The sequence below is a fragment of the Helobdella robusta genome (genome assembly GCF_000326865.2).
Source record: "Helobdella robusta unplaced genomic scaffold HELROscaffold_26, whole genome shotgun sequence".
NCBI lineage: Eukaryota > Metazoa > Annelida > Clitellata > Rhynchobdellida > Glossiphoniidae > Helobdella > Helobdella robusta.
The window spans coordinates 368,286-393,116 of record NW_008704349.1 but is presented as its reverse complement, the minus strand read 5'-3'; the positions used below and the strand labels follow the sequence as shown (position 1 = coordinate 393,116).

Below are 24,831 nucleotides of genomic sequence, written 5' to 3'. Positions count from 1 at the left end.
GGAACTCGAGGTCGAAGTGAACTAAAAGGAAACAAGACGACGACCTTGTATACGGCATGCAAATTTTTTAATGACATCTATAGCACTTTCTTTATCAAAAATTAAGTTTTTTTTAATTTCTAAAAAAGTGTGTGATAAACAATAAACAAATTTTAATTGTCATTTTCAAAAATATTATTTTTGGTTAATTTCTACGCTAATTCAAAATAATTCAGTTGGAAAGGCATGTTCATTCCGATCTTTCATGTACATGGCTCAAGATTACAGTTCGACTAAGTTATCTTTTAAACGAAATATGGAGCAACCAATGAATGCATTTAAATTTATCACGTGGCTTACTTTCTCTAACAAAGGATTATTTTTATTATTTTATTAAATAGTAAAAATAATTTAATCGATTTGATAAACTTTTTGAGACGCTTCGTTGCTTTTTTCCAATTATTTGATTTTTAATTAATTTTTTTCACTCTCGTGTCATGTAAAACTCATTTGCTGTCAAGTTATATTTTTACGTAAAAGCCGTAACGTCGACGCCCTAATTTTTTTATTTTTATCGATTAGTGAAATTTGAAATATTTTGTATTTGTTTTTGCTTTTACGCGTCCAACGTTCAAATAACAACATCTAAAACTAAATTTTTTATTTTTTTCAACATAAAAGTTGAACAAAAAATATTCTGGTTCATTTTTTATCGGAATTGAATGAACTGACTGACTTGCCGGATTTTTCCGCAGTATCGTGCACATGGATCGTACTATGTACGAAGAGCAGATGTCAAATGAACAGACGTCACTTCCGTATGCAATCAATCTCAAGCAATCTTTCTTATTAGACTTTAACAACGTGAGATCCCGGCAAGCCCCAGTCGACATGGGAATCATAAAGTTGGGTTCTCCAGATCTGGAAAGATTGCTTGTTCAGCAAGATGGGTCTGTTGTGACAGCCTTAACTCCGACAACACAGATTTTGTTTCCTAAATCTGTCACTGAAGTAATATTTTAAGAATTTAATTTCACCTTTTAAATATTCTAAAAACATAATTCAATGATAATGACCTCTAAAATTTCATTTAATTCTATGCCCAATTAGGAGCAGGAAGCTTATGCAAGGGGCTTCATCGATGCCTTAGATGAACTACACAGAAGTCAGGGCAAGCCGTTGAACAACAGTAGTATGGTAACATTGGACACTGACATCAACACCAGCTCTCGAAACGTTCTACTACTAAACCATTGCAACTGTGAAAATGAATTCACAACATTGATGTCGGCCAAGACATTTAGTCCGGGTATGGATGGCGACCACAACAGTGTCATCAGTTACAATTCCAGATTGTTGAATGGTGTTAGTGAACAACAGTTGAACAACATCGGCAACAACAACAGCAAATCGCCTACCAGCTCACTACCACCTGCTCAGACTCTTCTCAATCGAATTTCAACAATTCAACAAAAGCAACAGAAAAATCTACTTCAGCAACAAACTTCTCTCAATTTAACAGTGACAACAATAACTCCATCAGCTCAAAACAACAACATTGCTATCAACAGTAACAGCAGCAACAATATAAACACCAACCCTAACAAGGTCGTCACATCTAATGTAACTGCTAACAACAATTCTAATGTGAGCAGTAGTCAGAGTTTCATCAAAACATCGTTCTCATCACAACTTCGGCCACCATCATCATCTTCCTCGACATCCTTGCTATCTACTGCTGCCACACCCAATCTGAACAGCAACAACACCAGCAACCAGCTGAACTTAATTGACAAAGATCTCATAAGCATCAACCTCAAGAATCTTTTCAACAATGCCTCCAACCTGTTCAACATAAACAACAACATCCTTCACAACAACAACAGCAGCTTGCTATTATCAGAAGAAACATTACAAACAGTTCCTCGATTACTTTCTTCGTCACCACTGCAATCGACAAGTAGTGCAGCCAGTTTGAGTGGGGACAGCCCATCACCTGCCTCCCTCTCGAACTGCGATGAATCAGAGAGACTTGAGATGAAACGAGCTCGAAACAGGTTGGCAGCACAAAAGTGTCGAACCAGAAAATTGGAAAGAATTGCTGTCCTGAGCGCCAGAGTTGACGAATTGAAGGAACAGAATGCCAAGCTGGAGAGATTAAAACTGGATGCAGCAAGGAGGGTGGAGGAATTGAAAGAAGCCCTGATGAGACATGCAGAGTGTGGAGCTACCAGGAACGATGACGAAGAAGAAGTAATAACATACAGAGACATTGAGGATCACAACGGTGAAGAAGTGTGTGGCGAGGATCATGAGATGATGATTCCTGTCGACTTGAAGATGTGAGGAGGTGGGTGGCCGGCATTGGGCTTCAAACAATGTTGAGAATATGGCTTTAAATTTTGGAAAATATGGGTTGTGTGTGTGTTCGTGAGAGTATGTAGATACATTGACACAATTTAAATTTTTTTTCTTGGGTGCATTATGGAGCCGTGTTCAAGTAGAGTAGTATCTATATATCGTTTTACAGCTGGTATCTGTTGAGCTTATTTTTATAGTGTATTTTATATATGCCTGTAAGTAGTATGCGTGTGTATGTGTGTGTATTTTTGTAAGTATGTGTATGTTTGTATGTGTGAATTGTGTGAGTGACTAGTATGTCTATTGCTGTTTCCATATACTAACATGGGACCAGATGTTTAAAAGAGAAAGATTTGTATGTTTTTTGAGTATGCGTGTATGTATAAATTTGTATGCATGATGGTATCTTCTGCTTTTTCTATTACGCCACAAATGTATTGTCGCCATGTACCGGTTCGAAAGTTAACGATGACATTTACAATAATACAATGCAATGCAAATTTATTACAGTTATAATTTAAATATTATTATTATTCGTGTAATTCAATTTTGGCTTTCAAATTTATTTTAATTTGCCTTTTTTCACCTATTAACTCTTGCTTAATGTGTATGTGCTTATAACCTATATATAGATAATTTTCAGCTATTTTATTTCCAAACACAAATTAACAATTTCTCATTATTTTCTATACAACATTTTTCATTAATCATTCATATATTCATTCTTTTCATATAAATATTTAAATATATACATAAATATGTTAACTTATATATATGTGTGTGTGTGTGCGCGCGCGCCTGTGTGTGTGTGTGTTGGTGTTGGTGTTTTGCATGTGTTATATGAATTACATATGCTAAAGTTATTATGTGCCTTATATATGTTTAGCTTATTTGTATATAGATTAATATAGGTATATATATATATGTTTTTCTATATATAGATATATAGAAATATATATATATATATATATATATATCTATGTATATAATATATCTATAGCTTTATTTTTTTCAGTTCTCTTTCAGTTCATTTTTTGTGTCTTATAAGGTAGGAATTGCTGGCTTTCTATCTGTATGTGTGTTTGTTTGTTTATTTGTGTTTGTTTGTTTGTTTATATATGTATATGTTTATGCCTGTGTGTGTGCGAGAGAGAGAGAGGGAGAGAGATAGAGAGTGTGTGCAAGTGTGGATGCAGCGAATTCTTTCATAAATTTTTTCTGCCTTAGCTTTTTTCATACATCAATATCTATCTATTTTATGCTGCGTATGGTTTTGCATGCATGTGAATCTTTATAAATGTCATTTGTAATTTGTTCTTCTGTAATTATTGTTCATGTATCTAGATATATATATCTGTACATGTTTAAGTTTCGTTCGTTCGTTCGTTCGTTTGTTCTTCTGTTTTGTTTTTCATTTCAGTATATTCAATATCATCATGTTTTTGTCTTTTCTTCGTTAAGCTTTATTTAAAAGAGGAAGACTTTCAACTAAAACTATATTCATTCATCTACTTATCCATCCATGTCTTCTATTCATTCAATCGTTCATCCATTTCTATTCATTCAATTATTCATTCAATCAATCATTTATTCACCTTTTTTCACTCACTCATTTGCATTTGCTTTCAGTTTTTTCAAGTTGTTGAACTTTAGTTTTCCTTTGTTTCTTTTGCTTGCTGACTCAAAAATTTATTTTATTGTATATACAACCAAAAAATGATACATACATACGTACATACAAAAATACAATACATACATACACACATACATACAATACATACATACACACAATAGATACACGCATACACGTATTTTGTTACGCATATTTTTGTTTTAAAGTTTATCAGTGTTTTAAATAAATATCTTTGAATTTTATTTTTGTGATAGTTGTTTTTTTGCCTAAGTATTATTAAGCTTATTTATTATTATTATTAACTGTTATGATTATTATTTCATTAAATTATTATTTCATAAAATTATCATTTCATTAAATTATTATTTTATAATTATTGTTGCTACATATAATGCGGACTGCCCATTGAAAAGTTTTCAAAAGTTTATTTTGCATCTATGTCGCTACTCTTATGTTTTTGGACTATTTGATCTATCTATATAATTTTACGACAATTATATTTTTTAAAAATTATTTATTTTTCGTCTTAATTATTTCATTATTTACATATTTCCTTCATACGTTTCATTAAGGAATTGTCCAAATTACGTCTGACTTCATTGCTAGTCTTTTTCCAAAAAATTCAAAACTACACTTACTTTCGTAATTACGTCATAACGTAAATTATAGTAATAATAATATTTGAATTTAAATATTTCCATTTACTATTAAGTAATTAATATCGTAATTTATTAATTCTTAACACTTTCACTGAATATTCATTAACCACGCTTGTAAAATGAATAAATGCATTTAAAAGACTTAACATATCTACGTTCTACTTTGATTCTATGTATGCCTGGGTCATATATATATATATATATATATATATATATATATTATAATGTTAGTATTATATATATATGATATATATATATATATATATATATTCTTTCTTACTTACTCTTTCCCCAATCATTTAAAAGTGAAGATGAACTCAACAATAATATATTGACGCTCTATTTTCTTATATTATTTGTGGTATGTGTTAATCTGTTCACATTATATTTACATACAAATATACGTTTCACTAATTTTCTGTTACTAAATTTTCTTAAAATTGTAAAAAATATATGCATATATATATATATATACGTATATCAATATATATATATATACATATATTATATACATTTGTATATGATATATATGTATATATGTGTATATATATATATGTATATTTATATGTTATATTTATTTTTCTAAAAGTGTTATGGAGCCTATCAAAAATAAAAACAGCTAAAGTTTATAGATTTTTTTTAAATAAATATTTAATCATCAATATCCACATTGTAAATTGTTGATATATTTCTACTATCGACATCACTACATTCTTATAAATTGGTATTTCAGTTCATACACCCCCACCGTATCTTTGGCCTTCTCATCATAATCTGCCCAATCTTGAGATAGGTCGACGTCAGAGAATTTGGTTCCACTTTCAAGACCTTTGACCTCCCAACCGACCTATATTAATTATTATATAGAGTAATTTATTTTGAAATGGAGGTACATTTCGAATGTGAATCATGAATAAGGAAAGAATTTTTTTAAATGAAATAATTTTTCTACCCTGGGATCAAAAAAGATGGGCTGGACCCCCCGACATTCAAAAACAACTATGGTTTTGTACTTTGGGCAGTCATCATATGTATACGAGTCTAAGGACTCCTTAAGTAAATCTAAGGTTAGTAAAAAAAATTTGCTAAGTTATCAAATTGATTAATTTAATCAAAATATTTTTAAAATGAATTTTTGGGAAACAGTAGCAATAATTTACTTAATGAGTTTTCATTAGAGCAGAACTTGCACTTGATGACCAATGAGGCTGACCCTCGGCCACCTTTTAATGGCTGACTTTCCTAAAGTTTATGATCTAGTTTTATTTGATTTATGATAAGAATTAGTAGCAGATCAGTTTAGCCAAATAACATGAGGTATTCTGTATTGTATTTTTATAAATAAAGTTTCATAATTACATCAGTGTCAGTAAAACAGGATGATAATTGAGTATTCGAAGTTAAATTACCAGGAGATCCACGTAGACAAATTCGTAAGTTTGATCCCCACATTGGTTGCATTTCAACTTTTGAAATAACACATGTAAGTAAATAAAATAGTTAATCAAAATTTGATAAGGTTTATCACTGCAGATCGGTTAAATCGAAAGTTAATAAAAAAAATCTTTGAGTTTATAGTTGCGGAAACTTCGCAACTAACAACTAAAAGTGAAACTAACTTTCAAGTACCATCTGAAATCGTCACCGACAGCTTTCAGCTCCGTACAATTTTCTAATCGGGCGGAAATTTGCAATCCAACTTTCTAGATCGTTAACGAAAAAGTTTCAAATATTTGATTAGTAATAAAATGATTTCATGACAATTTCGCGACTACTTACCATTTTGAATTTAGAAATGACATATTATTAACATTTAACTAAAATTAACTTTTAGCGTTTGGGTTGTCTAAAAGGAGTCGAGCTATTTGCTTGCTTGGCTTATTGGCTTACTATGAAATTGCGTTGGTTTTAACGAACACACGGTATGAAATATTTAACACATCTACCCAGACTTCTATCAATCTATCAATCAATCAACCTACCAAACAATCATTCAATCAATCAACTAATTATCCAACCAATTGACTATTCGATTAATTAATCAGCTAATCAATTAATCAAATTGGATGAACCAAACGAATGAACTAAATGAACGAATGAATTATAAAAAGGGGAAAAAAAAACTTAGCAAGATTTGCTGACAAACATACATTCGTACATATCTACAAGCAATTTTGAGATTTTAGTAAAGAAAGAAAAACACAAAAGTTCCTTTTATTTGACATCATTCAAAAATGAACAATATAATGGAAAATTAAAATTTCAAAAACTTCAACGTTTAAAAAAGTTCGCATTTCGAACCAACAAATGTTATTACGAAATATCGACAGATAATAAAATAATTATTCTTTATATAATTCACGTAACATGAACATTTATTAAAAACATACCAAACAGAATATAATTTATACATGCATGAATACAAAGAAAATCAAGAAATACCATTTAAACATTGACAAGAATGTTAAATAAGATAATATTTAAGGCGACGACGAAAAAAAAATATATAGTTTGTTTTGTTGGTGTAATGGTGTGAAGCGAAAACAAACACATCACAAAAAATAGTAATAGGCCTAAGAAGCAATAATAGTAGTCAGTCGGTCACCTACCTACAATTAAATTACTCTCAAGGCCCTAGCTTAACTATAATGATTAACTCATCTCACCTACAAATTTGTATTTCAAAGTTTTAGGAATTCTACGTTTCAGGTATTTTATTTTACAAGTTTTTAATTTGCAATTTTGTTTATTTTCAATTATATTTAATTGTTTGAAACTTTTTTAACTAATGTTAAGCCCTAGCCTACCTACGATTTTTCAACTCATCTCAATCCCTAACTTACCTACGAATTAAATTAAAGTCCGGTAAAGAAAGTAGAAAGTTGAAGAGAAACATAACAACGACAACACCGAATGAATGGATGTTGTGTGTGTGTGTTGTATTGATGTGTGTGTGTGTGTGTGTAAATGTTCGGGTGCGTATTCTCCAGAAACTTGTTCACACAAACTCCATTGCACCGACCATCATCTGAGACGCATCGAATAGTCTTTATTGTTATTGTTGTTATCTTAGAATTGCATACGGACCGATCGCCATGAGACCACCATCTGAAATGGCTGACGCCCACCACAACCCACCTCTGATCATTCTGTAGACGAAAATTTTTTATTAGCTTATTAGTAAATGAATGTTAGAACGAAGGAACAAACGAATAAATTATTGGTTGAATGATTGAATGAATGAATGAATGAATTAATTAATTAATTAATCAATCAATCAATGATTCAATGAATCAATAAATGAATAGAATGAATCAATTAATGGATGAATAATTGTAAAGATTGAGTGAAAAAATGAATGAATGAGAAAAATGAAAAAACGAACGAAACTAAACCTTTTTTCAAAAATCGTCGTTACTGTAATCCATTGCACCGACCACCATCATCTGGTCGGCACACAAGATGTCATCCGAACTTCTGAGTGTCAGTCAAACAGCCAACGCGCTGATTCTTCTTACACCACCATCATCATACGTAAATAATCATTAGACCACCATCTGAAACGTGCTGACGCCCACCACTGCCCACCTCTCATCATTCTGTAGACAAAATTTTTTTATTAGCGTAAGTAGAAAATTAATGTTAGAATCATAGAAGCAAAAAATTATAAAATGAAAATAATGGCAAATAAATAATATTTTAAAATAATAAAGAGAGTAAAATGTAAAAAAACTTACCGTCGTCCATTCGACAAAGGCAGAATGTTGAATTTGGTCCGGTTCCTACGTTGTCCTCCAGTCCTCCCGAGATTGTTGTTGAAACACAGCCCGTGTTGAGGAAGAAAAATAAAGGAAAGATTCTTATCAGAAAGCTTAGCGGTGCCTGCATCTCAAATTGCTTAATAAAAATAATCCTATCTACCTATTCAATTACCTTAACTAATCTATATTAAATTATTAATGGTACGATAGTCGAAAGTCCCCCTTCATTCTCCCTCCTTGCACAGAGGTTCACCGATAGCCAGGGCACCGGATAGTAAACCATTGCCGTGCGGATAGTAGACTATTGCCGTGCGGATAGTAAACCATTTGCCGTCCGGAAGCCGTGCGGGTAGTAGACTATGGCCATGCCGCATGGTAAATCATTACCGTGCAAATAGTAAACCATTGCCGTCCGGATAGTAAACCATTGCCGGTTCACCACTGGCCACCAAGGCTTACCTCTGACAAGAGACTTTGAAATCCAGAGTCAATCGGCTATCGTACCCTCAACTTACCTATTCATTACAATTAAGCCCTAGCTTACCTAAAATTACAAAACTCAAGAGCCCAATTCATTTAGCCAATCGGCACCCACCCCACCACCTACGTAATGCCTTGGGCTCCAACTTAGTAATAATAATATAAAACTTAAACCCTAAATCCATTAATGAGTATGTGTTACAACGTAGCCTTAACTTACCTATTCATACATACGCCTAGCTTACCTAAAATTACAAAACTCAAGAGCCCAATTCATTTAGCCAATCGGCGCCCACCCCACCACCTACGTAATGCCTTGGGCTCCAACATAATAATAATAATGTAAAACTTATATTAGCCTACCTATCGATACACTTACAGCGTTTTAATTTACATTAAAAGATTGTTCCTAGAATTACATTATTGCCCTTAACTACCTATGAAATTAAATTACTCTCGACCTTAGTAATAATAAATTAGAATGTGTAATGGAAATAAAATTACGCTCAAATACTAACATATGTGTTTATGTATGTATTTGTGTGTGTGTAATACGCTGGTGCGTGTAATGTTGGTGCAAGAAAAAATAAAAGATAAACTTACGCGCCTACCTATTCAACTACATTAGTGTTGGATGCTTCCTATCTATCCTACCTAGAATTAAAATCATGCCTATCTAACCTACCTATATAGCTACTTAATGTAATTGTGTGTGTATGTGTGTGCGTGTATGCATTCTTACTTAATGTTAAATTAGAGAGAAAAACAGAGAAAAAAGAATAAAACGTATCCCAGCCCGGCGTGTCTTTGCCACTGAATGAATGAATGAACGTAGCCTGACATCTTCCATGATGAACTCCTCTGGAAACTTCAACCTGAATGAAATGAATAAAATGAAAAAATTTTATTTATTTTTATTTAAATGAAAGTAGAAAAACGAGCCGCGGTGAAACCCGCCAGCCGCAACACCCAGTAACTGGCAAAAAAAGGAACCGCAAAGAAACCGTAAAACGAACCCCAGTCAGGCGTGCATTGTTTGCCACTGAATGAACGAACGTAGCGTGACATCACACCATTCTGATCTTCCACGATGAACTCCTCTGGAAGCTTCAACCTGAATGAATGAACCTGAATGAACCTAGATGAATTGACAAATCTTATTTAATTAATTTAAATGAAAATAGAGAAACGCAAAGAAGCCGACCGGTCGGCAAAGAAAAGAACCTCAAAGAAAGGTATCTATATAGGATTTATGCTCTATATAACTCTATATAACTCTATATAACTCTATATAACTCTATATAACTCTATATAACTCTATATAACTCTATATAACTCTATATAACTCTATATAACTCTATATAACTCTATATAACTCTATATAACTCTATATAACTCTATATAACTCTATATAACTCTATATAACTCTATATAACTCTATATAACTCTATATAACTCTATATAACTCTATATAACTCTATATAACTCTATATAACTCTATATAACTCTATATAACTCTATATAACTCTATATAACTCTATATAACTCTATATAACTCTATATAACTCTATATAACTCTATATAACTCTATATAACTCTATATAACTCTATATAACTCTATATAACTCTATATAACTCTATATAACTCTATATAACTCTATATAACCATGCATACTACCACATTCAATCAATAAAAAACCCACTAAAACCAGGAACCACCGCGTACCTGTTATATGTATGGTGTGAAACAAAACAAACAAAAACACACCACCAAGTAGAGTAAAAGAATAGAAGTCCCTAACCTACCTATGTAACTAAATTACCTTATGCCCTAGCCTACCTATATAATAAATTAATCTCAATCTCACCTACCTATGTTTCATTAACTTAACTCAAGACTCATAAAGAAAGAGAAAACGAAGTAAAACAGAACATAAAACATTACCACACAAACAAACATGATGTATGTATGTATGTATGAGCAACCGCTAAAGAACCCACCTAAAATATAAAAAAATACAACATACAAACCACAGACATGCAAACTCTATATAACTCTATATAATAAAATAAAATTAAAATAAATAAATTAAAAAAAATAAATATAAAAAAATGAGATCAGGCACTCCGACTCGAGCGAGGCAGAATGCCTGATCTGATTTCAACGCTTTCTCAGCTCCTTTTTATACTCGTTTGAGCCATACATCCTCATCACTTCAACCATTCACATCAGTGAAAAGCTTATTTCATGTATGCAATACACCACTATACATTCTTAACAACATTGCTAACCAAGCTAAATTGACTCCAAGCAGGTAACGCCATAGAAGCTCTCTGATTGGCTGGCCTGATCTTCTATGTATAATGCTTCTTATAAAAACATATAAAATATAAATTATCGTTACTTCCTGTATATTTATTCATTATTGAATTTCTATGGGAGCTATCAAAATAATTTGAGACCACTCCTTACTTAATAACCACACAGGAATCTATTTATATATTTCTGTATTTAGTTTTGTGTGCACGTGATGTTTGGCGAAATCTGCCTGACAGGAATCGAATATAACCTTCAAGCAGGCTAACTCACTAGCGGGCTGTTGAATAACTGCTGCTAGGATGACGTCATTTTCTCCAACGATTTCTTAACAAATTGCCCATCCTATTTTAATAGTTTTTTTTAGATGTTTTTTTTATCAGTCAGGTCACAATCATCATCATCGAAATCGCACTAAAATGTTGATGAAATTAATTTATTCCATTTTATGATACTATCCTGTTCAATAGGATACTGTACTATCAATTAACCAGCCAATCAACTGCTGATTCAAACGAATTGACCAAACAATCAATCAATCAATCAAAAAACCAACGAATATATCTTGAAACTGTACCATTATTTAAAATTTACTACTAATATCATTAAAAAACCAGCACTAATATATATAATTAGTAATTACTACTTATAATATTAAATAAACTAATTTAAAATTAGAAATATTCGATTTCGTTAAGCTTCTATTAATTCTTTTACGAAATAAACTGCGTAAATCATTCAAAATTGATATTTCAGCAACTATTTTCCTCCTGTTCATGTGCAGTCGACTCCCCATCATGAGTACCAGAGTGTAAAATATTTACTGAACATAATGAGGGTACTTGCTACAGTAACTATTGGGAATTATTTACGCTGTTTAGGTTTATTTCGTTAAAAGAACGACCCAAGCTTAACGTGATCGAATAAGAAAAAAGGGGTGGCTATAGCTCAATCCCAGTAAACCAACCTCTGGCTCAAGTGTAAGCCACTGTATTTCACAGTATAAAATGCAGTTTTTATATTTAAATTAGCAAAAATAATTTTAAAATACATGATTCAATTTAATTATAATATTGTTTTAAACACAATAAGTCAATATTTCATGTAGCTTGTTCGTTAGGAGCAAGGCAATTTCATAAGTGAGACGATAAGCCGAGCAAGTCAAATGAACGGTAATAAAAGGACACGAATAACAAATATAACACATTTTCAACAATATTAGGGAGAAATTTATTCCACAAAACTCGCATTTAAATTCAAAAGTAACAATAATTATTTAACCATCTTTTATTAAAATACTTCCCGGTAATCTTACCCCAGTGCTACATTCCCGAAAAATAGCATTGAATGTTTGAAGGAGTCGGTTTCGAGTTACCAGTGCACCAAATAGCATCATTTTATTGAAATACTTCTTTATGTGCCGAACATTCATTTGAATCGTTGCAGTCTGCAGTCACCCACCCCACCCCATCACCCTCATCATCGTCATCATCATCATCACGTTCGGTTGTCCAGTAAGTAGGTCATTATTTGACCTTTCCCCTTGACCTCGATGTTTCCACGGCAGGTCAGATTGTAGTTGTGACGTGAAAGGATGTTGTACACTTCCCTGGTCATCTGGAATGTCCGTGATGATGATGATGACGGTGACGGTGGTAGTGGTGGTGATGATGATGATCGTGATGATGTCGGTGGTGATGATGATGGTGATGATGATGATTTTGACGATGAAGACGGTGAACGACTCATGACAGGCCAACGGTTTGAAAAAACTTTGAAAGTTTCCCAAGGTGTTAAAACTGCGAAGTAGAAAGAGGAAAACTGCAGAGACGAGCACCTGAAGACGGCCGGCCACTCCACAGCTTTCCATACGACTTGCCACATTCACGGTATTTCCCCAGACGTCGAACTGGGGGCGGCTCATTCCTATGACCCCCGCTACCACCGGGCCCAGACTCATTCATGCAGTAAGAAGTATCAAATTGTAATTAATTTATTAATTGATTTAATTAATTAATTAATTAATTAATTAACATCTCGTTGTCATTACGATCGTAAAAGTATTAATTGTTGATATTATTAGATATAAATACACGGCAATCAACCAACCTATCCTCATTTGGAAGTTATTGAACGAATGTTTGTTGAAGTCTTGCAACCTCTGCAAAATTGAACACGCGAATTCAGCCATGACCAACACATAATCATCATCGTCACCGTCCTTATTATTATTGTTATTATTGTTTTTGTTGATGTTGTTGTTATCTGAGCCTTTCGAACTTTTAACATCACCATCATCGTCATCATCATCATCATCGTCATCACTTCTTTTCAAACCGGAAACAGCCATATACGTTGAGCCAGTTGTTTTAATCTTCTCGATGTACTTCTGGAACCTTTTGCTCTCAATAATCAACTGATAAAGAATTCGTAATATCGAACTAATCTCAAAATCGATTACTAACAAACAAGACATTTTGAAGTATGTAACATTATAGCTTATAAGATATTATATATTACAGACACACACACGCACACACACGCACGCACACACGCACTAACACACTAGTTTAAACACAAACTTCATCAAAATCACAAATGATTTCATTGAGAACTCTCAGACATTCAATGCCCTCTTTGAAGTCTTCAACGTAAAATGTGTCAAAGAAATTGAAAACCGTTGCAAATAGGACACACGCCCTGCTGCAGTCCTCGCTATACAGATCCTTGGAGATGAGAATTTTTGGGAATATTATCATTCACTCATTCGTTCGTTCGTTCATTTGTTCGTTCGTTCGTTCTCTTATTTTTATTCACCCAGAAATCTCCAAATAGAGGAGTACGTACCTCAGTTAATTTCAAGTTGTTGCCGCTTCTGAAGATGTTGAAGTAGTGCTGAGCCACTCGCTTCGGTAGCATGTTGTAGAGTAATCTCTTGTTGAAAGATTTTTTCCTTAACATTTCATCTTTTCTCTGTCGTGACTTTTGGTGTGATGAATGCATTATTCATTAATTTATTCGTTCATTCACTCACTCATTCATTCATTCATTCATTCATTCATTCATTCATTCATTCATTCAATCAATCGTTTTTTCATCCATCAATCCACTAACTTCATTCATGTAATCGTAGTGGCATCCGTTTACGAATGCATCTAGCAACACCAACATCACAATTACCGTGGCAAATATTATGACGTACGATGACGTAACATACCTCGTGATGCACCACGTGATCGTCACGTGATTATTATTATTATTGTTGTTGTTATTATGGTTACAATTATATGAATGTAGTGATAATAAAACTGCGATTGTAACGGCGAGAATGGCTGTAGCTAACACTAGAGATAATGACGATGTGAGGGTATTGAAAATGATCATGACTACAAGCGGCGAGATGATGAGCTGGAGAGAGTACATGGTATATTCCGCCTGGTTAGAAAGTGATAATGATACGGCTGATGATAATAATAATGCTAATAATAATAATGACAAAAACTTAATAAAAATGTAATTAATTTGTTTGATGACGCACTTCAAATGATTGGAAGCCATCATTTGTCGAAGAAATGCCATTCATCATTTGAAACTTTAAAAAATGAAAAAATTCTAAATAAAATTAAGAAGTAAATTAAATGTTGATGGATGAATAAATGGAGTATATTCATACATACATACATTTATGTACGTATAACAACTTTACACATACAAATCTTCTACATTATCATCATCATCATGATCACTACCACCAGCATCATCATCCCTTTTATTAGTTCGGTAATCAACATGGACCCAGAAGGCGATCAGTCACCTCGAAAAACCCGTGAAAATTTTGAAAAAACATGAAAAACAGGTGGAAAAGTGTGAGTCAGATTTTGGAAACTTTGAGGCCCAATATCTCGGAAACTACTGATCAGAATTGGAACGACTTTTTTTTCGGCAAAGAAGCTTTAATGAAGAAAACAAAAGTGAGGAGACAAACATTTTGAGGGGTCCAGCGTTGAAATCGGTCAAGGTTCATTTTGGCCAAAATCTACCACCAATTTTTTTTAGCTTACGGCATTTATCTCTTTCCACTGACATCTATCGAATGAATGAAAACTGTTTTTAAAGTTTGAATCAAAAGTTCAAATTTATTATTTAATTAATTTAAATGATAGATTAAAATGTTTTTATTTTTAAAAAATAATACAATTAAATAAAATATTTAAATTTAATTTAGAATTTTAAAGCAGAAAGTAAACTGAAAGTATTTTTTTTTGTCAATGTAGCGCTATAATATTTGTGACAAACTGTAAACAAAAAAGCCCAAAATTTGGAAAATATTTCACCATCAATTTTGTCATTTAAACTTGTGAAGTGAATTTTTTTAAATAAGATTTTTTAACAAAAAAAAATTAAAAAACTAAATATTTAAATAAATTTTTTCCGAAACTTATTTTTATTCATCAATTAGTGAAATTAGGAGGTGTTTTTGTTTACTTTATGTCATGAGCATTTAATGTTGTAGCGCTTAACAAAACTTTTGTTAGTGAAAGAACATCCATTTATTGACAATTAAATAGTTATTTTTTAAAACTGGTTTTATTTTTTTTCAAAAAAAAAGATTTTTTTTCTGTTAAATAAATTGTTAAAAAATAAAAATTAAAAAGTTTGGCTTTTGATTTTTTTTAATAATTTTCATTCGATAGATGACAGTATAAATAGATGAATGCCACGAGATGAAAAAAAATTGGAGCGGAAATGAACCTTGACCGATTTCGACGCTGGACCCCTTAAAATGTTCGTCTCCTCACTTTTGTTTTCCTCATTAAAGGTTCTTTGCCAAAAAAATGTCGTTCCATCTCTGACCAGTAGTTTCCGAGATATTGAGCCTTAAAGTTTCAAAATCTGACTCTCATTTTCTTACTCATTTTCAAGTTTTGCATTACTTTTTGACCTGATTTCAAGCCTTTTTTTGGTTTTGTGAGCCTGATAGGTTTTCAACGTCACATTTGATCAAATAACTCTAATTTCTCAGATATAACATCTTAATAATTTGGAAAAAAATAAAAGGTGTAGTTGTTGAAAGTCTAGACGAAATGTTGTTGTAATGTGCATTTTAAAATAAAATGAATAAAAATCTTACGTGCAGTGTATAAGCAATCGTTAAAACTTCAAAACTAACCAGACAGGTAACATGCAGTAGACTTGTGGCTAGAACCAAAATGGCAGCAAAATAATTTAAATACCTGCTGATGAGTTTTATCATTATTTGTAATCTTTGGCCAAACAAACGTTGAAATTTGAATAGTAACACCGGAAGTATTGATATAATCATTATTATTAGCCATAAAGACGTCACCATCATCTTCTTCCTGTTATAATGTTACATATCAGTTTATATATATATATATATATATATATATATATATATATATATATATATATATATATATATATATCTTATCTATGGCAAACCAACCCGTTGGTGATAATAGAATGCATTATCAGTGTGAACAGTATGGTGATAATGGAGCAGAAATATAAATGTTCTTTAGCATGGTGCTCAGATAGGTTTCTGGTCAAGCTCTTTCGAAACTGTTGGTGTCGGTGATTGAGATGATAATGATTTTTTAATGAACAATAACTTAGGGTATAAACTGATTAATTATAATAATAATAATTGTTATCATTGGTTGTTTTATTTAATTTTATTTTAACTATAACAAAAAACATTTTGGCATTTGAAGTTCATATACACTTTTGTAGTAGTAGTGGCGGCTTTGCACAGTCTAGGAAGGTATGCATGGAACGACGACGACGATGATGATGATGCTGATGATGATGCTGATGATGATGCTAGAAATATGGAAGATAATAATGATGACGACGATGATGATGATGACGATGAAACACTGGATGAAGTTTGTGATGGGAACTGTGATGAGGATGATGGCGATGGCTTGAGTACTGATCTATTGTTATTATTATTATTTATATTATTATTATTATTATTATCATTATTATTAATATTTCTATCAGTATTTTCATGTTTATTATTATTAATAATATTAGAATTATTTTCATTTTCGTGAAGAACAAAGTACGTTCTGAGAACATCGCGATCATTACCATCACTAAAATTATTATTATTGTTATTGTTGTTATTGTTATCATTATTATTTATATTATTTATAATAAAATCCTCTCCCCTCTCCACAGCGTACATATCTCTCAGGCACTCCAAAGTCTTCTCGGAAACATGGACTCGTCTGGAAGATAAGATTTGCAATTATTATTATTTTTATTTACAATTATTATTATTATTTTTTGTAATAAGATTTGCAATTATTATCATTATTATTTGTAATAAACTTTGCAATTATTATTATTATTATTATTTGTATTATTTATATTAATGATATTATAATATATTTTTTCTCGAAATTGTAGCTCACCCTGGCTCCCCGGATGATTCCATTTTATTAGCGATGATAACATCGTTGGACCAGACGTCGAATTGCAACCTGACCACCCCTAGAACTCCACAGTGAACTCGTCCAGTATGTATGCCTATTCTCATGTTCAGTTCTCGGACATTCGTAATGTTTCGGACGAGTCTAATTTTGAGTTTTTGTGTGTTGGATGTTTGTGAATGATTCCTAGTCATGGGGTGGTTCAACTTGTTTGAATTAACTAAATACTATTCAGTCGCAAATTATCCATTTAAACTTTTCAATTTTTCAATCCAAGATTTGGCAATTCATCCAGAACCGATTCAACTCCATCATTCGACAAAAACCGACCGACCGACTACCGACCTCATAGTATCGATTATGTCCAGTGCCATTCTTACGGCCAAGATTGCGTGGTCTTCCCTTTCCGCTGGCAGCCCACATACTCCCTGATAACAGTCCCCTAGAATTTTCACCCTCAAACAGTGATGTGTCGAAGCGAGTCGGTCGAATCTGGCGAATAGTTCTCCGAGAATTCCGACGAGTTCTATGGCTGTGCATTGGCCACTCAGAACCGTAAAACCGCAAATATCGGCGAATATTATACTGTGAGGTTCATTGTTGTTATTATTATTCTTAGTATTAGTTGTTTTGTTATTATTAATTTTACTATTATTTATATTATTTATATTATTATTAATATCACCTGACGGGGTCATATTTTTGTAATAACATCCTCTGAAAAGGTCGGTGGCTGAAGTCTAAAATACCAAGCTGCTGCTGCTGCTGCTGCTGATGATGATGATGAAGATGATGAGGATGATGAGGATGACTCATTTCTTTTTTCATTTCCATTGCAATATGATTGGGCAGTAGGGAAAACAAGAGATGCTCCTAATAAAAATAAATACATTTACTATCATTATTTTATTGTTATTATTATTATTATTTTATTATTGTTTTATCATTATTATTATTTTATTTCTACAACCTGTTTCTTAAAATCGGTTTCAATTTTTTCAAGTTTTCTCGAGTACTTGAGAGACGAGTTGAAAGTAATCGACAGGTAGTGGCCGACGAAATACCGGTTTGTAATCGATAGCAGGTTGAAACCGCAGACGATTAATATTACGCACATCACCTGTGAAATGATGAGTGAAGGAATGAATGAATGAATGGATGAATGGATGGATGGATGAATGAATGAATGAATGAATGAATGAATGAATGAATGAATGAATGAATGAACAAACGAATGAATGGATGAATATTCGAAAATTGACGTATGTATGAATAAAAATATGGATCGTCTTCAACTTCATCACCATCATCATCAACACAACCACCATCATCACTACCACCACCACCATCATCATCATTATCAGTATCTAAACCTCTTCCAATAGAGATGTCCCGTTATCCCATTTTGTCGCCAGGATCGTCGCCAGATGAAGGATAGCGAGTAAGTCCGTGGCGAGCAACCACCAGTGACATATACAAGATGAAAAAGATGTCAATAATAAAATCATTACGATGGCCATATTATTATTATTACTATTATTATTATTATCATTATTACTGCATATTTTGCTATAATTTTTAAAGTCGTTACAATTATAATTATTAATATGATAATTATTAGCACTGTTGTTGTTGTTGTTGTTTTTGTTGTTGTTGTTGTTGTTGTTGTTGGAGTCCTCTTCAAATGTCGAAACGCCGTGTAAGACCATGACGATCGCCATTGTGATAGTTATTAAAATGTAGATCACGTGGTTGATAATTATGACGTAATTATTGTTATTATTATTATTTTTAATATTGTTGTTGTTGTTGATGATGATGTTGTTGTTGTTGTTGATGTTGATGTTGTTATTGTTGTTGTTTTTGTTTTTGTTGCCATTTTTTCGACTTTTAACTTTGTTGATCTATCGTAATTCAAAAAACTTCACGTTTAAAATTGCAACAAGTATCATAATAATAATAATAATAACAATAATAATTATAACAATAATAATAATAACAATAATAATTATTGTTATTTTTTGTTATAGCCAAACTGGCAACCAGCCAAACGAACCATTAGTAACGATAAACTCAACAGGATGATGAACATTGACAAAGTTGTTGATGTGTATAGGAGTATATTATTGTTAGTAGTAGTAGTAGCAGTAGCAGCAGTAGTAGTAGTAGCAGTAGTAGTAGATGCAGCAACTGCAGTGGCAGCAGTAGTAGATGTAGAAGTTGTAGTAGTAATAGTAGTACTAGTAGTAGTAGTAGTAGCAGCAGTAGAAGTAGATGCAGCAACTGCAGTGGCAGCAGTAGTAGATGTAGAAGTTGTAGTAGTAATAGTAGTACTAGTAGTAGTAGTAGTAGCAGCAGTAGAAGTAGATGCAGCAACTGCAGTGGCAGCAGTAGTAGATGTAGAAGTTGTAGTAGTAATAATAGTAGTAGCAGTAGTAGTAGTAGTAGTAGTAGTAGTAGTAGCAGAAGCAGTAGTAGTAGTAGTAACATTTAGAAAATACACTGAAAAACAAAACTCGTTAGCGAATAGGAGAATGAGAATCAAGCTCAACGTCATCGATGCTGCTTTGAATGTTTTCGGTAAATGATGATGATGATGTTGTTGGTGGTGATGATGATGTTGTTGTTGTTGTTGTTGCTGATAATGATGTTGTTGTTGTTGCTGATGATTTTGATGATGATGAGGATGTTGTTGTTGAGTTGATTTAGTTGTCAGGAATCTGTAATTCTCAATAGGAGGTGATGAATATATTTTCGTGGTTAGCGATTTCTCGATTTGCTGATGTGACGACGACGACGAAGATGACGTTTTTGTGGCTAATGCAGCTGCTACAGATGCGGCTGGTGGTAATGAAGATGACTTTATTATTTCATTTGTTAGCGCGCGATCTATAGTATAAATGTTACCATCGTCAGCATCATTTTTGAAATTTTTAGCTAGATTGTTGTTGTTGATGATGTTGTTGTTTATGTTTATGGTGACGTCATCATCGTCGTCGTTGTTGTTGTTATTTATATAGACGAAACTGCTGTTGGTTATGTTGAAGATGTTCCCAGCGATGTTGCTGTTGTTGGCAGGAGTTACTCTCGACGGTTTTTTACAAAAACAATTTTTGAGTTTCAACATTTTTTTTTCTGAATTTTTTTTGGTAAATAAATTTTAAAATACTGCTTCTACTACTACTACTACTACTACTACTGCTACTACTACTACTACAGATGCTACTACTACTACTACTGTTGCTACTACTACAGATGCTACTACTACTGCTACTGCTGCCACTACTACTATTACTACTACAAATGCTACTACTGCTACTGCTACTACAAATACTCAACAACTACTTCTACGGTTCAATTTCAAGTAAAAGTAAGCCCGAAACTCGATGATGAAACTCTTCATTATTCAACAAATCGTAACAATCTACAACAATAACATCAAAACGTGCTGGGGAATTAGGGATTGAAATGAATATATATATATATAATAAGAAAGAGAGAGAGAGAGAGAGAGAAAGAGAGAGAGAAATAAGAAATAAATGAATGTACATATGTTAAAAACTCAGGTGCAATGACAATCTGAAGATCAAATGCAATCCTTGTCGAAAAGTTGTCTCCATAAAAACTAATATAAATATCATCATCATCATCATCATCATCAGCGTTTTATCTGGTTATTAGCTTTTCATTGTCACAATCGTCTTCATCGTCGTCACCGTCATCAGCTCTTTAGAAGCTCATTCATCATCACTATCAATTTTTTTTTCGTTAATCTACATCGTTATCTTTGCAAATGCAGTCATCGTCATCAATCTCTCTCTCCCCCCTCTCTTTCTCCCTCTCTCTCTCTCCCTCTCTCTCTTTCTCTATTTATCTAGCTCCCACAATGTAAGTGGCTGAGCCAGATTTGCCGGTCAAGCCCAATTGTCCTCTGGGAAAGTTCGGCATTTCAAACCATTTGTGACCGTCATCGTCTGAGTGCATGAACTTGTATGGGGTGTGCTCCCTCCCTACGGCCAGGAGGGCCGCGGGACATAAGGGGGCCTCTTTTTTGTAAAATTCCTTTTTATATTCCGTCCAATCTTCCATTGGGCCCTTATCTAGAGTGTATTCGCTGATTGCTGGCTTCAAACTGCGGGCCGCCATTGCTCCATTGTGACGTTGATAGTCTGACTGTGTGCGTGCGTGTGTGTGTGTGTGTGTGTGTGTGTGTGTGTGTGGGTGTGTGTATTTGATGTGTGGGGGGGGGATGGTTTTCGCCCTAACCTGGTAAATGGGCAGACCGTCGAATGGTGCTTCGTTCGGAACGTACTCCTCCTTGGGCCTCTGAACTGGCCTGCTTGCACTCGATGGTTTCCATTGCAAATACTCCGACTGTGTGTTTGTGTGTGTGTGGTGTGTGTGTGTTTGTGTGTGTTTGTGAGTGTCTGTGTCTGTGTGTGTGTGTTTTCTTCTCTCTCTCCTATGAGTTAGTATATCCTTTTATTTGCATATTCAATTAATTAATGTATAATTTATTTTTCAAATACAGTTGAGGCCGACGATCCCAGACCTTATAATTGGTGGTGTCGTCGAATCTGCCGGTCGGTTTCATAGCTTCGATCGGTTTCCTGTAAACCTGCCTTTCAGAATAATTACAAATCATAATTAATTATAATAACAAACATCGTAAAATCATAATTAGTTATAATATTAAACATCATAGAATCATAATTAATTATACTATTAAACATCATAATATCAAATAAATAAAATAAAATAAATTGACAATAAAATGAAGTAATGCCATAATTAATGTAATTACTTCTCAAATGCCTTAGGTATGTAGTCCAGTTGGGTTGTAGTCAGGTGGTCGAAATCACCGTCTGGCTTTTTGTAAGCCTCTCTCTCTCTCGGTTGATCTCTTCTCTCCACTGCCCATGGCACATAATCAGTCTTTTCGTGATATTATGAAAGTAATTATCGTTCATAATTATTAATTATAGTTGTTATAATTAAAATTTTTATATTATTTATTCGTCTGTATGTTAGTTGTTTAAATTAAATCCTTTCAGATTTGTTGAACTTGCGAATGATATTTTGAACGTGTTAATGATATTGCATTGGTACTGGGGTGTGGTTCCACTCTGTGGAAACTTTCTCCCCACATAGTATCTATTTAATTTAATTAGGATAAAATTGTCAGCAAACAATTTAACTGTATTTAAAGATAACTCCTAATTTAAATTTAACTTTTTTCAGAGTATTCACTGACGCGATAAACTTCTGCCTAGCTCCTTGTCCTATTCCTCACTTACATAAAATGAAGACTTACTTTCTGGGTAGTGTCTCCATCGAACGGGGCCTCCGACTTGTAGGGGTTCGACTCGGGTTTGAAGTTGTTGGCCCGATCGGCCGCCTTCGGTGTGAAATCTTTTTTGTAGTGGGACAAGTCATCTAGGGGGGCGTCGTTGGGCTTCCACGTCGGTTTGTCCTTCACCTCGCGAATGGCCAGAGGGTGTTGGATGTAGTCCTGTGTGTGTGCGTATGTGCGTGTGTGCGTGCGTGCGTGTGTGTATGTGTGCGTGTGTGCGTGTGTGTGTGAGAAAAAAAGTGTAAAGATGAAAATGAAAAGTGGATACAAAAACCATCATCTTCATTTTCGCAATGAATTTTCTCGCCCTCCTCTTCTCCCTCCTTCATCTCTCTCGAGGGCCCTCCAACCTGCTTATAATGTGTATCGCCGTCGAATGGTTGGTCCGGCAGCACATTCGATTCCATCGGTTTCATATTCTTTCTCGGCTCGACTCGTTTCGGTAAAAACTCGTTCTGATAGTTGGTGCTGGCATCGAAGGGCTGGTCGGGTGGTCGGTATAGATTCGGTTCTCCTTTGGCTCGCTCTCTCGGTTGCATTTCCCACTCGCGGTAATCAGCTTTGTGATGATTCGAAGCAAGTATTTTAAGAGGTGCATCTCTCGAAATTTAATTTATAAAGACTTTCACGCCAATTTAAGACAATTTTTACTTTAAATCAGTAAAATTTCATAAAACGCCAGGACAGAGATTTATTTGAAAATGAAAATAATTGAAACTTAATTGAGACAGACAAGAGAGAGGGAGGGGGAGGGAGGGGCCAACCTGCGTACGTCGGTTCGGCTTCAAACTTTCCAGCTGCCTTCCTGTACACTGCAGGCCGGCTCGCTTTCAACGGCTGCAAGGGCTTCTCTATTCATCATCATCATCATCATTATTATTATTATTATTATCATCATCATCATCATCATCATCCTCATTATTATTATTATTATTATTATTATTATTATTATTATTGCTATTACCTACCTACCTACCTACCTGTATATTCTTTGGAGTAGTTGGTCATCAGGTCCATGTCGCCCTCTGGTGCCTGGTACTTCTCCTTCACTGGCTGAATTTTTTCCGCTACTGCATGCGGAACGTAATCCACTCTGATGATGATGATGATGAAGATGACGATGATGAAGAAGAAGAAGAAGATGATGAAGATGACGATGATGATGACGACAATTATTACATCAACGGGAATACTAACTGCAAAGCAAAAGCAAAAGACAAACTTATGCGTGGTCAGATCGTCCATGGGCCCTGAGTTTGTGTGAACTTTGACCTCGGGCTTGTAGCTTCTGGTGGCCTCTAGCGGGTGGGGCAAGTACTGATTGTTGTACTCGGAGAATGTGCATGGCTCAGTAGTTTTGGGCAGTCCGGTTGGATTGTGGGGACATTTGTGGCGTCTTGGTAATGATGACGGAGACGATGATGATGAAGAAAATGATGAAGAAGATGATGATGATGATGATGATGATGGTTAGAATGGAGAAAAAAGTTTGGATTATAAATGAAAGTGATTTAGGTGGTGTTAAAGTGCCAAAGAAGACGACGGACGATGCGAGGAAGTTACAGATGGATGGATGGATGGATGGATGGATGGATGGATGGATGGATGGATGGATGGATGGATGGATGGATGGATGGATGGATGGATGGATGGATGGATGGATGGATGGATGGATGGATGGATGGATGGATGGATGGATGGATGGATGGATGGATGGATGGATGGATGGATGGATGGATGGATGGATGGATGGATGGATGGATGGATGGATGGATGGATGGATGGATGGATGGATGGATGGATGGATGGATGGATGGATGGATGGAT

General features: G+C 33.8%; 4 protein-coding genes across 4 annotated transcripts in view; 1 reads left to right on the top strand and 3 right to left on the bottom strand.

Moving 5' to 3' along the window:
- Positions 1 to 744: 744 nt before the first annotated feature.
- On the top strand, positions 745 to 2,325 carry HELRODRAFT_173259 (hypothetical protein; the record flags this gene model as incomplete). Its single annotated transcript, XM_009019867.1, has 2 exons — positions 745 to 990; positions 1,090 to 2,325. The coding sequence occupies 2 exons, from the start codon at positions 745 to 747 to the stop codon at positions 2,323 to 2,325; spliced, it is 1,482 nt and encodes a 493-aa protein (XP_009018115.1).
- A 3,013-nt stretch (positions 2,326 to 5,338) lies between these two features.
- HELRODRAFT_173258 (hypothetical protein) lies at positions 5,339 to 8,520 on the bottom strand (the record flags this gene model as incomplete). Its single annotated transcript, XM_009019866.1, has 7 exons — positions 5,339 to 5,479; positions 5,585 to 5,694; positions 5,793 to 5,874; positions 6,042 to 6,098; positions 6,252 to 6,335; positions 7,771 to 7,772; positions 8,370 to 8,520. The coding sequence occupies 7 exons, from the start codon at positions 8,518 to 8,520 to the stop codon at positions 5,339 to 5,341; spliced, it is 627 nt and encodes a 208-aa protein (XP_009018114.1).
- A 4,167-nt stretch (positions 8,521 to 12,687) lies between these two features.
- On the bottom strand, positions 12,688 to 19,372 carry HELRODRAFT_173257 (hypothetical protein; the record flags this gene model as incomplete). Its single annotated transcript, XM_009019865.1, has 14 exons — positions 12,688 to 12,807; positions 13,028 to 13,128; positions 13,300 to 13,606; positions 13,773 to 13,916; positions 14,038 to 14,172; positions 14,305 to 14,625; positions 16,425 to 16,550; positions 16,654 to 16,773; positions 16,910 to 16,967; positions 17,283 to 17,447; positions 17,634 to 17,795; positions 17,997 to 18,265; positions 18,622 to 18,771; positions 19,025 to 19,372. The coding sequence occupies 14 exons, from the start codon at positions 19,370 to 19,372 to the stop codon at positions 12,688 to 12,690; spliced, it is 2,526 nt and encodes an 841-aa protein (XP_009018113.1).
- A 2,149-nt stretch (positions 19,373 to 21,521) lies between these two features.
- The window catches only part of HELRODRAFT_173256 (hypothetical protein), a gene marked incomplete at both ends in the record, with an annotated part of 5,071 nt that continues 1,761 nt past the window's right edge, over positions 21,522 to 24,831 (bottom strand). Inside the window, 9 exons of the mRNA XM_009019864.1 lie at positions 21,522 to 21,824; positions 21,918 to 22,025; positions 22,204 to 22,273; positions 22,456 to 22,586; positions 22,966 to 23,163; positions 23,355 to 23,563; positions 23,769 to 23,855; positions 23,985 to 24,097; positions 24,227 to 24,400. Coding sequence (XP_009018112.1) covers positions 21,522 to 21,824; positions 21,918 to 22,025; positions 22,204 to 22,273; positions 22,456 to 22,586; positions 22,966 to 23,163; positions 23,355 to 23,563; positions 23,769 to 23,855; positions 23,985 to 24,097; positions 24,227 to 24,400 — 1,393 coding nt within the window. The remainder of the gene's footprint in view (positions 21,825 to 21,917; positions 22,026 to 22,203; positions 22,274 to 22,455; positions 22,587 to 22,965; positions 23,164 to 23,354; positions 23,564 to 23,768; positions 23,856 to 23,984; positions 24,098 to 24,226; positions 24,401 to 24,831) is intronic.